This window comes from Mycteria americana, chromosome 1 (assembly GCF_035582795.1).
Source record: "Mycteria americana isolate JAX WOST 10 ecotype Jacksonville Zoo and Gardens chromosome 1, USCA_MyAme_1.0, whole genome shotgun sequence".
Taxonomy (NCBI): domain Eukaryota; kingdom Metazoa; phylum Chordata; class Aves; order Ciconiiformes; family Ciconiidae; genus Mycteria; species Mycteria americana.
Window position 1 is genome coordinate 87,684,378 of NC_134365.1, and position 15,390 is coordinate 87,699,767.

At 38.3% G+C, this 15,390-nt stretch overlaps 1 protein-coding gene across 2 annotated transcripts in view; it reads left to right on the forward strand.

The window, feature by feature from the left end:
• The window catches only part of KPNA1 (karyopherin subunit alpha 1), a 57,794-nt gene that overhangs the window by 26,423 nt on the left and 15,981 nt on the right, over positions 1-15,390 (forward strand). For both annotated transcript variants that reach the window (XM_075511482.1, XM_075511488.1), the window contains exons 7-11: positions 3,392-3,480; positions 5,312-5,411; positions 5,968-6,131; positions 7,306-7,384; positions 10,289-10,414. In XM_075511482.1, coding sequence (XP_075367597.1) covers positions 3,392-3,480; positions 5,312-5,411; positions 5,968-6,131; positions 7,306-7,384; positions 10,289-10,414 — 558 coding nt within the window. The remainder of the gene's footprint in view (positions 1-3,391; positions 3,481-5,311; positions 5,412-5,967; positions 6,132-7,305; positions 7,385-10,288; positions 10,415-15,390) is intronic.

The window sequence follows — 15,390 nt, forward strand, 5'->3', positions numbered from 1 at the left end:
CCCCCCCTTGGGTTTTGTTCCTCTCTCACTCTCTTGTTGTTTTCCTTCTCATTACAATTTATTATTATAACTGTTCTTATCTCAACCCATGAGTTTTCTTACTTTTGCTCTTCCGATTCTCTCCCCTATCCCACCGGGGTGGGGGGTGGGAGGGGGAGCGAGTGTCTGTGTGGTACTTAATTGCTGACTGGGGCTAAACCACAACAAATCCCCACTCCACTATTAGCAATAAATGGGAATTTATACAGGTGTAAAAAATAGATGCTGTCAGTTGACAAGGCAGCATTTGCATTTTCAGTTTACACACAACTTTGCTACATAAGATGTTGGTTAAAAAGTCAGACTACAAATCTTAAAATTACAGATTCTTTTCATCTTCAGGGCTGGATGTAGATACTGGAAAGTACAGAAATGGAATTTTTTTTAGAGTAAAATATTTTTTTTATTTAATAAACTCTGAAATGTAATGGAATTAAATATCCTTTTACCTTTGTAACTATCCAGGAAAGAAGATAAAAACATTTGGGATGTGTAGAAGGAAGCCAAGATGTTATGGCAAGTAAGCCATTTGCATCTTGAGGAGTGCACAAAAGAAGCAATAGAAATCATTGAACATTATTCAGACAAACAAACCCTGAAGACACTTGTCATTGTTCACATGTCGTCTGTGGGAACGATGACAGAGCTTTGTATTTATAGCAGTGTCTGACAAGAAGAGTTTAAATGAGCTTGACTTATGTTCCTCGCTTACCTGAAGAGCTGAAGTAATTCCTTAAGGAAAGATATCTTCCTTGTTGAATGAAACCTTGCATATTTTTCTAAAGCGATTTCAATTTTTTTGCATCTTGTGTACCATCAGTCATTAGCATTACAAGGATTTCTTGCAACATCCTCTCTTACCAGGTCCTGTGATATCAGACTACTTGGCCAGACTTCTCTTGCCATAAAAAAAATACCAAGAGTGGGAAAGCAGTAGAGATGCTACTTGACTTCTCTGGTTAGACTTTTTGATGTGAGATTTGCTGTTGCAAAACCAGTCTATCATTCAGGGTCAGGTGGATTCATGGGTTAAGTGTTTATCACTGTTGTCAACCCTAAAAATAGATATTGCTATAATGGCACAAACAAATTCCACAGACAAGTGAAATACAGCTTCCAGGAGTGTTTTAATGTGTATAAGGGTGTCCAGGCAAGGAGACACTATCTTCATACAAAGTTACCCATATGTTCAATAAAAGGAAATTATTGCAAATTCTAACTTTTTTCACCCCTAAATGTTTTTGGAAGATCCACAAGTTTATTTAGAACCAGCTGAAATCTTTGATTCATTCCTTGGGCTTCTCATTGCTGCAGAAATATAAGTGAGCAATGAGCGTGGCTTCTTACAGTTCTAATACAAATGACATTTTGCAGGAGGTGGCATGTGTTCAGTCTTTTAAGCCAAATTTTTCCAGTAGCTGCCTTCTCTGTCTTGAGTACATGAGGCTGCCAGACCCAAGGTTATGCTTTTATTTCAGACAAACTGTTGTCACAACAGTTGCAAAATAATGAGAATTGGAATGAAAGATAAGTTTTCATGATGAAGATCAGTTTTGGGGGGACATTGCGTAGTAATGGCTGTGCTGTTTCACAGCAAAGGTCAGTATAGCCTGGTGCTCTGTCTCTGACTGTGGCTGACAACAGAAGCCTGGAAAACAGTAGAACAAAACAAACTAATCCTTTCCCAGAATAGTCTCCTAGTCTCTTAACAACTTGCAGTTTAGGGACTTCCAATCGATCTATCTGTGGTGTTACTGGTAATACTGGTACAGAGGAGAAGTCTTTTAATTTTGTATCTAGCAAGCTGACATCTGTATCTACATTTTGTACCTATGTTTTGTATATACATCTGGTTTTACCTGTATGAATTTTTCAGGATTTGCTAGTGGTTTTGGGCCTCTTAGAGTGGTTGGAGCCTGTTTTTTAAAGTAGCATCTTTTTGCCACTGTTTAAAAACATTACAGTAGAAATCTAATGCAACAAATCAATTGATATCATATCAACAATGAATAAATAAGTTTATTTCAGATTATCTGAGAATTTCCTTTAGGTAACAAATTTGGCTTATTCTGTCAATTTTTTTTAGAGGAGTAATTTATTTCAAGTGGAGGTATGGAGAGAAAAACATTTATTTTGTGTGGGGAACTTAGGTACATTCAGTTGGAGAAATAGTTATGCACTGTAACACATTTTACTCCAAATAAATACATAGTCTTCAACTGAAGGAAATTTGCGGAGGACATTCAACTGCTGTCCATGATAAATAGGATTGCTTTTATCCTCTATGTGCAGTATTGGAAGTATTTCCAGTGGTTGTGTAGACATTGTGTGGGTCTTACTAAATAAGCAGATACGCTTACCTATTTGATATGACACTTCGCCCTATGCTGACTTGAAATAAATAGCAAATGTGAGTTTCATACACTTTCTTGTGTGACAAAATATTGTCTGTAAATAGCATGGAATTCATAAAATGGCTTTTATACTTCATATAAACTACTTTTATTTTTTTCAGTTACAGCTCTCATACTAGTGGACAGTGATATCAAAAACACCACTTGACCCAAACGTATAAATCAAAAACAATTAAATCTTTTATTCTCATCGTATTACAGAAGATGGATTTCATGCTTCTTTAATTATCTTCTGGTGTTTTAGATCTTTTCTTCTCAAAATGAAGGGTTATAGTAGTACTGATCTCCAAGGGAAAAAATATCTGTCCTTGCATATGTCCATGCATATGTCTTAATAGGCAACACTGGTTCTGTCTTGTATAGTTTTCTCTTAAACAATGTATGCCAATGCCCGTCTGAACTCTTTGATTCTGAGTATTGGTTTATCTTGCACATAGATTCTCATTTTCATCTTGGTGTCAGCATTCTTAATATGACTGTGTAAACAACACATACTTTTATGGCTTCTTAGGAAATACTAATACGGGCTGTTCCACACAAACATTTTTGGGTAGATACAAAGTTGCCTGACCTGTGCTATGAACATTGGGACTTGAACCAGCTCTGAACAAGTAGGAACCAGCTCTTAGAATAAGTTACTAAGCCTGAGGAGATAAGCTCTTCTCTTATATTGTGGACAGAACAAGGTTATGTCTGCCTGCAAAGTCTTTGGACATACATGTTGGCTGTTTTGGTATTCCTCTTAGATCTGTGTAAATATTCCTGAATCATATAATGAGCTTGGGTGTATATATGTAATACTCAACCAGAATGCGTTCCCCTTCTGTATGTTGTCCAGGATCTAACAGTGAGAAGAGAGTATCTCCCACTGTAATACATACACTAAACTGGTTGAATTGTGAGAATAAAAGCAATTACTATTCTGTTTTTCATTGCAGGCAGTATGGGCTCTTGGCAACATCGCTGGAGACAGCACTATGTGCAGAGACTATGTGTTGGACTGTAATATCCTGCCCCCTTTATTGCAGTAAGTCTGTTTTAATATGTTTATCAGAATTTTGCTTGAGTGTCTGATAAGGCTGAAGTTTGTTTTTTGCCTTGAAGAATAATAATAGGTTTTTTATTGTGGACTAATCAGACTTTTAAATGGGGGCTCCTGAACTACTTTTGTAATGGAGCTAAAATGGAGACATGTTTTAGGAACATCTAAGCTGGAACTATTTTATTCTACAGAGTGGGTGGATGCCTGGGCTTATTATAGAGTCATAGAGTAATTTAAGTTGAAAGGCACCTCTGGAGGTCATCTAGTCAAAGCCTTTCTTAGTTTAGATCAGATTGCTCAACTACTTAACCAGTCAAATTTGGAACATCAAAGGTAGATTCTGTAACCACCTGGGGCAACCTATTGCAGTATTTGGCCATGGCACGGTGAAAAACAATGTTCTGATACCTAATCAGAATTTTCTATGTTTTACCTTGGGACAGTTGCCTCTTGTCCTGTCACTACGCACCTTTGAAGAAGGATCTGGCTTCCTCTTTTCTGTATCCACCTGTTAAACTGTTGTAGGCAACAGTTACATCTCCCCTTATACAGTCTCCTTCTAAGGCTGAACAAATCCAGGTCTCTAACCCTCCCGTGGCGTGTCATTTCTCTAGTCTGCTAATTATCTTGATGGTCCTCTGCTGGAGGACCATATTATTGCTGAAACAGTGATGCCATCTTGTGTTGTCATGTCCAAATTAGGATTACTCAGTCTCTGTCCTTTGCAAACTCTGTTTGCAGCAGAGTTCTCCAGTGCTCTCATAAAGACATTGGTAAGTGTGGGGTGGCTATGAGAAAAAGAAACTGAGTTGTTACAGTTGTGGAAAAACTAGGTCTTGCCTTACTGCATTCCTCCTAGGCTAGTCATTTCTAAGTTGTCAGGAAAATGCCTTGTTTAGAGGCTTTACACTGTGTTTGACTTAATTAACCAACTCCACAGACATCTTTATCAGTGCTAGGACTGATCTCACATAAGAGGACTCGCAGTGTAGCAGTGGCTGACGCAGCTTTGGTCAGTGTGATAGTTCTAATGTGAGGGGGCAGTTTTGGTATGCAGATCTCATGAAGGTGTCAGTATTACAGTTCATCACATCATTGGGCTTCCTGTGTCTTACGGAGCAGAAGTTGAACCCTGCAGCTGCTGTGGGGATGCCACCACTTAACAACTGCAAGAAGAGACTGATTTGGGGTGGTCTGTGGAATCGTGTTCTAACAAGAACCCAGCGGGCAAGGCTCTCATATGCCAGGACTGGAGCTAGTGTGCACAGAAAGTCGTAAACGGTGCTTGCTGTGAGATACGTGACTGTCTTGAATAGGGAAACCCTAAACCTGATCATACGCGTTTTCTGAGGATAAGTTTTTTTCTCCTTCACTAGTTAACATACAAAAGTGTAAAAGTGGGGCTCATAGTCTGAGAATGACATAAAAAATGCAGTTCAGCGAAGAGTACTCTCCAAAACTACCTGCATGTCCTTCTACTTAGAGTAGTTTTGTCACAGTTCCTGTGCCTTTTGACTGTTAATCTGCCACATCAGTATCTAAGCAATTAAATGAACACACTAAAAGTGTAATGGTTATTGTTCTTGTTGGGATACTAGGATTCATGTGTCTAGCTTGTGTGTTAGTATCCAGCCATCAAGCATGGTTTTCCTTAGGATGTATTTTTATAGAAAAAAAATCTAGCATATTTTGCCCTGGTGTATGTTAAAATGTAGGCCTGAGTTTATTGTAATGATTCATGCAGTTGACCCTACAGGGGTGCCTGGCTTTGATTTTTAAAAAACAAAGGTTGGAATTTTTTGTTGGTTTGTTTTAGATTGCTTTCAAAACAGAACCGTCTCACTATGACCCGAAATGCTGTATGGGCTCTATCCAACCTCTGCAGAGGGAAAAACCCTCCTCCAGATTTTGCCAAGGTAAGAGATGTTTGAAAGGAAATGTGTTGTGAGGTGGTGGTAGCCAAATAAGCAATAAGGGTGGTGAAACTTAAACTAAATAGCAGAAATGTTTCAGAATTTCTCTGAAACAATGTATGGGCTTCTTGCAGATGAAGTTTTGGAATGCATTTAGTCTTTTGGGCAGATACTCACAAGCACTGTTTTAATATAGCTGCCTCCTGGCTTTTTGTTACTGTTCCTGCAGTGGAGATGACCATCCCACAGCAGAATAAAAGTCTGTACATCTTGGCTGCTGTAGTGCAAAGTATGGCACATCTTAGCGGACAAGTATGAGTTTAAGTTGCCAGATGTTGTACTGTAGAGGTTGAAGAATTCTGCTGACGCGCTCCTCCGTACTTGTGTAGCTACAGCCCTGCACAGAAGTGCTATATAGGTCTGAAATTTTCTGAGTATCGAACCTTGAGATGCCAGTGCCTCGTCCTATAATGTCACATACAAAATTAACTGACATGTTAATAGATCTTCTGGCCCTTTTAATTGCACAATGTATGTATCTCCTCTTAATGTCTTACAGGTTTCACCTTGTCTTAGTGTGCTTTCCTGGCTGCTCTTTGTCAATGATACAGATGTATTAGCTGATGCCTGCTGGGCTTTGTCCTATTTGTCTGATGGCCCCAATGATAAAATCCAGGCTGTGATTGATGCAGGAGTCTGCAGAAGACTTGTGGAACTGCTGATGTAAGAAATTTGTTCTGAGCAAACGTACTATCCACTCTTTTCCCTAAAATCAAGATTCCAGCAATAGGAAGTTTAATTAGATATGTCTTGAAATGTAGTAATTTCCAAAAATCAAGATTTGAGTTTTAATTTTACCTGTCTGTGTTCAGTCTTCTCTATTTGTCATGAGTAATAGAAACAATGGCACTTTCCTTGTACTAGTTCTGCTATTTCTTAAGAGATTTTTTCCTGCACCTAACAGCTGCATTTTTGTAAAATCCATAATATATACTGGAATTTTCTCTGTGCCGTTGAAGTCCTATATAATTACCTAGCAATGAAGTTGCTGAAGGATATCAAAGATAGAAATTTAAGAAATAGTAAAATTTACTAGAATTGACAGTGCCAGGGACTTGAAATGTAAATAATTTCCTAAACCCTTACTGTCAAAGAGTATATGCACGCTTTGGTCAGTAAAGTGTGGCTGTGGAAGTTCGGGTCAGGGAGACTGGCCTTGTTCAGAGCCATTTCTTCTGGTCTAAGGGAAGGACATGGAACATTCAGTTACCAAAGAACAAGAAATAATGGTTTTCAGCGTGATGTAAATAAAAAAGACTATTAAGGCTTTTAAGATTAAAGCAAATCTGATGCTGGATTAGCAAATAGAATGTATTGCCTAAGGTACCTTTTTATAAAGAAGTGTTTTCATTTGAGAAAAAAATTCCTTACTTCACCCTTCCTATTCCAGTCCTGATTTAACAGTGATGATGGGAGGATGATGCATATGATGACAGAAGATGATCAAACAGCTGTATGGGTTAAACACACAGCTTCTATCTGTGTTCCTCTGTCTCATTCTCTGCCTTTCTGCATGCTACATTAAGTGTGTTTCATAGTTAAAGCTGGTTACTTTTTCCCTCCCAAGGATGCCTATACTCTGAAGTACTTGTATTCTTTTAATCTCATATTTTATTTTTATGCTGCTGAATGATATTTAAAGGCCTAAATATTTAGAAACCCTAGAAAGACTTACCATTAGTTTAAAATCAAAGAGTGTTTTGAGTCAGATAGTGAGAGTTAAGTCAGGTTTAGCAAGGGAGTTTTCCCCTGGCTGATGGATGTTCCTTCCTTGAGGATATAAAGATGGAGATGCTTCAGGATGGTTAACACTTAGATCTTTCCTTGGTGATTTTAGGCACAATGACTACAAAGTTGTATCTCCTGCCTTACGAGCTGTTGGGAACATCGTCACAGGAGATGATATCCAGACCCAGGTATGGGTTCACTTTCTCTTGTATGGTACTGCAGTTCATCTTTCTGTTAGTTATGGTAACCTGTTCACAAGCACCTCCTCTTGCTCCTTTTGAAGTTTGAAAGTGAAGGATTGATGACACTAGTTGCCTCAAAACATGTGGTGGTTTTCCTAGTTTATCTGCTCAGTCCTGAAATGCTGGTGATTCTTATATAGCTATGTCTGGGATTTGTATATAGCTGTGCAATAGCCTTTGAGGGTTTTTTTTTCTGGTTTGTTTAAAGCAAGTCTGCCTCTTAGGCTGAATTTTATGCTGAATGATGTGCCATGGTTAGGGCATATTTGATGCTGTTGATGGTCTATGATGAATAATAAAAATTAGTATCTGGTCAGATTTTGGATGGTATATAGCTGTGTCTGAGCACGTGTTTGGAGAAGCATTGGTAGGAGGCAGTGACTCCCACCACTGTATTGGAATTAAACTGGGAGCCAGGAAACCTGATACTTCAGAGGCACTAGGTTGTCATCCTGCTGCTTGGTAGGTTTTGCAAGAGACAGCAGCTCCCACCAGTTTTTAGAATCTGTGGGAGCAGAGAGTCCGTGCCTTGCATACGTGTGTTACCTGTAATCCACTGGCTGGTGGCAAACTCTTTTTGAATGTAGAGCAGAAGCTCCAGTTACAGGCTTCTGCTGTTGTACCTTATGTTAAAGTTTTTCCCAACTTCTTTGTGCATTCTGACACCCTTTTGTGACGCTCAATTGGTTACATGAGGAAGAAAAATACAGAGTAGGCTACTGCTTTTGAAACTTTACTGACTCTTGGCCTCCATCTCTAGTTCACAACCTAAAAAGCATGCCTGTGTGGTGCAGAGCTGTCTGACAAATGCACAGCCAAGTTGGATTGAAGTGACAGGCTCAAGGAGGCTTGCTGTGGTGGGCTGTTGACTCTACTAAAACTGATGGCAGAAATGGGATCAGGAAGTGCCAGTAGCTGCAAATGGGGAGGTGCGTACAGTGGAGGCAGTGGTAGAAGTTAGAGGTGTGAGATAACGTGAAGAGTTTGAAGAAAGATGCTTTCAGTAAGGTGTGAATGCAACAAGCTTATGATTCCCCATGCAAAGTGTTAAATTACTCCTTCCATGTAAATTATGTCAAAGTTAAAATCCAAGTTCTAATCTTGAGGCTTCTTTCAATGCTTGTTTTTTGGTTGGTATAAATATATCCTTTGGAATTATGTAGTTCTGTGACAATGAGATCAGAGATAAAGATGAGTTAGCAGCAGCAGGACACTATTTGAATATCTTATCACTAGGTCTGGAGGAGGTTAACATGATTTCTTGATTGTTACAATATTTTTTCTGTAGCTGAATTGCATAGGCATTCTTGTATTTTTTCAATGGCATTTGTTTTGCACATCAGTCATAAGGATGATTGAGGTGAATTTTGTGATTTCATAGTTTCATTAAAAATAAAACCACAAGGGATCACTACATAACATGTAATGCAGGTTATTGAATACTGCATAAATCTTAGATTTTAATTCAAGAAAATGTTTAAACTTTTTTGTTGCGCACAATTTTTTAAGAGGAACATACCATAAGCTTTCCTAAAATTCTAGAGAACTGTTTAAGTAGGATAGCTTGATAGTCCTGCCTGCAGCTTATGCTATATGCTGAAGAGGGGTACAGAATGCATATAAAAATCCTTAATAAGAATGAAGAGCCCAGCTTTGACAGTTGATACATTTCTGAATATGTGAGCAACATACAAGACAGTTGCCTGAAAACTTGTCTGTACAACCTCGGAGCACAAACCTGCTTTTACTTTAGTCTCAATTCCAACTATTAACAATTGCCAGTTCTTGGAGATGGCTAAAAACATAGATACTGTGCATGAAGAAAAAATAAACCTTTCTCGTCTCAGCAGATATCTGATACAATCCTGAACCATAATCTTTGTGTTTTTTTAATCTTAATTGGGGGGGGGGGGGGGGGCCACGACATAAGCAAGGGAATTCAGTCCACAGATTCCAAGATCAGAAGTCATGACAATGATTCAGCTTGAATCTCTCATCCTTTTGACCGCCACAAACAGACTGAAGAATTTCTCATAAAATTCTGTTCCACACTGTCTTCCTAAGCTGCCTGCTTTTGCCATACAAAGCAAAACTACCGTGCTTCTTGATAGGCTCTTCCAATTTTTGACTGGCTAGTAAGAAGTTGGAATTTAATTAAAAAAAAAAAAAAAGTTTTTTATTTTTCAGTCATTAACTTTTGTTATGGCCTTTCAGGGGGTCAAAAAGTCCTTCACTATCACACATGCCATAATCAAGTATTCTGTCTTGTAACATCCCTGTTCTGGTGCATTTTCTCTTGTACTTTGGGCACTTAAAATTTTGATTTTGGAAATGCAGATTTTCCTGCAACTTTTCTGCTCTGTAAAATTTTTTACAATTTTTTTTTTAATAAGAATTGCCCATTCGTAATGTCACTGGACACAACACTGGCAACAATCTGCCCCACTGTGCCAGATGATGCAGAAAACAGAAGTAGTTGGAGCTTCCAAGTATACAAAAATACAGAAAACAAGATGACAGGAAAATACTGTTGTCATCTTTTTGTTTGGTTGTAATGGGCTTAGTATCTTCTTATGTTCAGGTCACACTGAAATCATAATGAAAGCATGATCTCTTACCTGAATTACTCAGGTTTTTTGCTCATTAGCTTTCCTGCAAACATTTATTTCTTAGTTCTTGCTGATTTTTCGTTTTGTTTATGGTTTTTTTTTTTTTTTTTTTAACTTTTTGGGATCATCTGATGGGATATGCTTTGTAGATTTTGAAGACATTGTGTTCCTTGTTCCTGTGATTCTTTATCCTAAATTTCCTCTAAGGTGTGGTTTGTTTGTTTGTTTCTTTTGTATTCAGGTAATTCTGAATTGTTCAGCCCTGCAGAGTTTACTGCACTTGCTAAGCAGCCCAAAAGAGTCTATCAAAAAGGAAGCATGCTGGACAATATCTAATATAACAGCTGGAAACAGAGCCCAGATCCAGGTAACCTTTTCAGCTGTAATCAGTAATCTTTGTCTTGCAGGCTAGAAGAAACACACATCAGGCGGGACACTGGTTTTTGTGTAGAAAGTGCATATTTGTATGTATACACAGTCACAGATATATAATTACATATAAGCAGAAGTATATTATAGGCTCTGTGTGTAATTGGATGATTTCGATTGCCCAGTCATCTCTCAAATTCAAATTATTTAATTTTATAATCATCCTCAGATTATAAGGGGGGGAATGACAAAATGAGGCTAAGCTCAAGAAAACCTTGTCTTAAATAATTTGCTTCATGCCTTCGACAATCACTGAGATACAGAAATTCTCAAGTACGAAGAGAGTAAGCTACAAACTTTGGGAATCAAATAACTTTACAGGTTTCTTGATTTCACCACCATATACGGACACCTACATTGTAAAATACCTCCTTTATTCCTGTTTATATTTTCTTATAATTGCTGATACAGGCCGTTGTGCTTAGCCAAAGCTAAAGTTGCTATTTATTAAATTGAACAATAATGGAGAATAGCTAGCGTTGCATTGGGATCCGTCGTTTCTGATCATACCAAATTTTGTAATCCCTTCATGTTAAGTGATAGCACACAGAAGCAAATGAAAGTCTCACTCCCTTATGTCAGCCTTTACAATCAGGCCTCCAAAAGACCACATCTTTGTCCTGAGTTTGGACTTAGTGCCAGCCATCAGGAAGAATTCCCAGGACTTGTCTCCAGATGGTATAAATGAGAGATTGACCATCTCTTCCACAGAGAAAATTTTTTCTTTGACTAGATAAAGAAGAAACTGCTAAATATCTTTTGTTTTCCCTGGATATGGAGTTTTTTCATAACAGCTATATTAGGGGAATTTTTTGCTTGGCTTTCAAGGACAATGCCTCATTCCTTCTCTTTTTCAGAAGGGATGGAAAAAGAGATTGTAGTGAAATCAGGCTTTATCTGATAAATATACAAGGTTCCCATTGAGGCAGCTGAATGAAAGTCTCCTCATGTAAATCAAATTTAATTCTTCTGAAGTGACGTTTCTCAATGCTCTTCTCCCTCACTGGATACAGAGAGTATTTTCGGAGATTGCAGAGGATGCGTGGAAGTCCAGTTGGACATATCTATTCTTTGAGGAATGGAAGTAGATAGCAGAAATATTAGACATGAGAAATATTTGTCTCACTCATTAGTAACTAGGCAGAAGCAATGCATGTTCACACACAAAGTAAACCAAGTCCCATAATACATTGGCAAAAGTGGCTAAGTAGTAGTTGTTTTCTCCATATCCTTTTCCTTGGAAGGCAGCCTGACACTTGCTAGTCTTGTATCTGATGGCTCTGGATTATTCATTCTATATAATCAAAATTAGCATGAAGGGGTTAATTCCATCCCTTTGGTGAAGAGGGTTACTTCTCTTTTTGCAGAAAACTTGCAGGAGATTGTAAAAAGGCTGCATGTTTTTCCTGAGGAAAAAAATGTATTATATCCTTTGCAGGTGGCACTTGCAATCTTTTGGTTATACGTGCTCCCTTACAAAGAACATTGAGCTGCTGAAGGGGCAGCATAAAGCCTTAATACCTTGAATGAGGTCTTCGTCTTCATGTCAGAAAGCATGGGAAATAAAGTTAATACTTTTGTGGAAGATAACTCAGTCTCTGCTAAGCTCCCTGGAATTAAGAGCAAATGCTCATCTAACTTCAGAGATGCTTATGTTAAGAAATGAGTAGGCAAAAAACCAAAACTTACGAAGGTGGAAGGCTTACGAAGGTGGAAGGCTGCTTAGGTCCTTCTTGTCTGACGTGAGGATGTGACTAAGATGGAAGTGGAACTGCGAGCAAAGAAACCTCGTATGGTTGTATTTGCTCCGGCTTTCTCAGTCAAGATTTTACTTTTACCACCGAAGATCTTGTTTTTTGTCAGATATAGAGAATGATAGGGTTACTTAATCTAACCTTGGTAGAGCTCCAAGAATTTTGATTCTGCCTTTATGTGGCTTGTGTGTTAATCTGTGGATTAGCTGAATTTTTAACGAAGAGTGCTGTGTAAAATCAGCAACTGTACCACTGTTTTTTTCCTGCATCAGCAATTGTAATTGCTGTGCAATTAGCAGTGCAGAGAAGGTAGTTACTACTGCTTGTACTAAGGTAAAAATGGTTTTGCCTTTGCTTTTCTGGCAGTGAAGAATTTTTTGGCTGCTTTAGCCATGCTGCTGCCACCTTAGCAACAGGGAGGAGCAGTACTTCCTCTCTAGAAGGCCATTTCTGGTTCTCCTGGGAAGTCTAAGAGTATTTTCTGTTGGAACAAGCCAGCCCAATACATTTTCTTAACTTTGTGGTTTTTCCCAAGTCTATCAGAGAGTCACTTCAGGATGCACAATCAGATAGGAATGTTGAGAGCTTGAGAAAATCAGATACCCGTACAAGTAATTCATAAAGAAATAAGTATCGGAAGTGACAATAGAAAGTAAAGTTTGTTATTAGAGCATTTTTTCAAAACTTCAGGATCTCTATTTTCATATTCTTGATCTACTGAAGATACAGTTGTGAAGAGTCCTAGAGGTAACTTAAATTCTAATGCATCGGAAGCTATTTCAATAGTGTATTCACATCTGTGACTTCTACATAAGTAGTCACAGTACCACGTCGTCCTGTTCAAGTGAAGGAGTAAGTGCCTGTCCTTGTTTGCACAGTATTCTTATGCCTGGTATCTACTACTCGGACATGTAAAAGTAAGGCTTTAGGTGGAGAGTCTTAACTAGACCCCTGGTAATAGTCTGGCTTCTAAACTGTTGTCACATCTTTATTTGAAAACAAGTAAGGATAAAATAATCTCTCCTTTGTTAAAACAAAATTTGCCTAATCTAGCTAAACAAAATAGTTAGGTACAGCTATGCATGTGTGTTTAGTAGTTTTTAAAGGTTTTGGAGTGTCTTATCACCAGTTTAGATCAGCCCCCTTTCTACTGAGAACAGATTGGAATTGCTTTGTGACTCGGAAAGGTGAGGTGGGAAGGCAGGGAGAGGGAAATTAATGCTATGAGCCACTACTATTGCACCTTCATTTCTTGTAGGTGAGTCTTTAGAAGTACAAAACCCCCTTAACTCTGCATAGAAAAATAGTTGTTGTGGCTGTGCAGGTAGAAGCTTTCTTTCTCAGGATTCTTGCATCAGAAAGAAAACACAGTGTCAACCAAATCACCAAAATACATGTAGATTTAAAAGAACCCAGCTTAAAGCAGCTGCCTTAGGACATGTCACAGACAAGGTTGGAAGCATGTTGATGCGTTACTCAAGTCCGGGGGGAAAAATGTGAGAAGCAGCTTCTCAAAAGTGAAAGTTATAATTCATTTAAGAATCCTTCAGGCCCCATTGAGAGCAATTGAGTGGCCTTCGAACTCCGAGCACATACATGCCCTATAGTGAAACACTAACTGCCCTAAGTGCATACCCAATTTAATCTATACTGGCAGTTATACAAATGAGATTAAAAAAACCAGTGTTTCGGATTCTGAGCAGGAGATAACTATCCTGGTAATTATGAGATATTGCAAATCATGTCCATCACGAGGCTTAGATTTTTGGAACTGCAGAGGGAGGCCTGTTAGAGGAAAGCTGTGAAGCAAAGGACATTGGAGAATGTTTACAACATGCTTGGTCAGAGATCTCGAGGCCACTGTTTCTGGAAGTAAAATTGGCAATTGCAGGTATAATTGCAATGATTACGTTGTGTTGAAAGGCAAGTCCCATCATAGATGTGTAACAAATTCCAGAAAGGCTCTAATTCTTTAGTTTCTAGTCTCAACCTAGAGAATATCATGTTAGATACAAGGTGTGATGAAACCTTCTTTCAGCTCCAGAGCTGATACGTCTGCTTTTCTCAGAAAACTCTTTCTCTGAGGTATTACTTCAGACAACTCTTACTCAATCACTGTCAAAATCATTGTAAACTTTTGAGCTGAAAAACACTTTAAAATAATTTCTGAGGTTGGAAAATGCTGTTTGGTAAAGTGTTTCTTGAAGATGGTCATATGCTAAAATGGAGGATAAAAGCCTAGTCTGTTTTCACTAGCTGTGAGGACAAAGAATAATTCCCACCTGGGAAGAATATCTGATTTAACTAAGTTCATGGATGAACCTATTTAATCTGTGAGTTGAGGTATTTTTTTTCTTTCTCTAAATTCATTTCACGTTGTGACGAATTAAAACATTCCTTGTTGAGAACTGCTCTTCCCTACAGAAGGAATTCTAAAATACTAGATGCAGCTCTGAACTAAAGAATTGATTTTCCTTTCTCCCCAGTCCCTCCAAATTGCTCGATAGTTCCTACTAGAGGTCATACGTAGACTGTTGCCAGACCTATCCCAGTCTGTATGATACTCTTTGAATTTTGAACATGCACAATCTTTAGCCAGAAATCAGGCAAGAAATAATTTCAGTACATGGTATTTTTTTTCCTGAAAGTTAAATGTCTGCCTGGCAATAGTAAACCACATTATTGCCAGTTATCAGCTGATCTAAGTAGTGGGTTGTTGCTCCAGAACATTTGGGATGTTAGAATACTATGGAAACTTTGGGTAGTGCTCAAGCCATAATCTAGCCAGCCCTTCTGCCCACCAAGAAGTAAATGAAATATTTTGGTAAATCCAATAGGTATTTTACCTAACCAATATTAACAGACAGAGCTATATTTAGTGTTGTTTAAGATTGCATTGGGTTACACTCCCTCCATCCACCCACTCTAAAGTGTAGAAATATAAAATTAGAGGGAAGGACTTCTATATTCATTTCCACTCTCATACTGCCTACAATGCTGTTTGGTAGCACACTCCAAAGGCTTTCACTGCCATTTCTAAAAGATAAGACAGCAGCCGATCACCATTAGATTTGCGCTCTAACACAATCAAAGAAACTCTTTCTAGTGGTAAGGCAATATAAGTTAACATGCATGAAATGTGTGAAAGTAAGCACTGAAC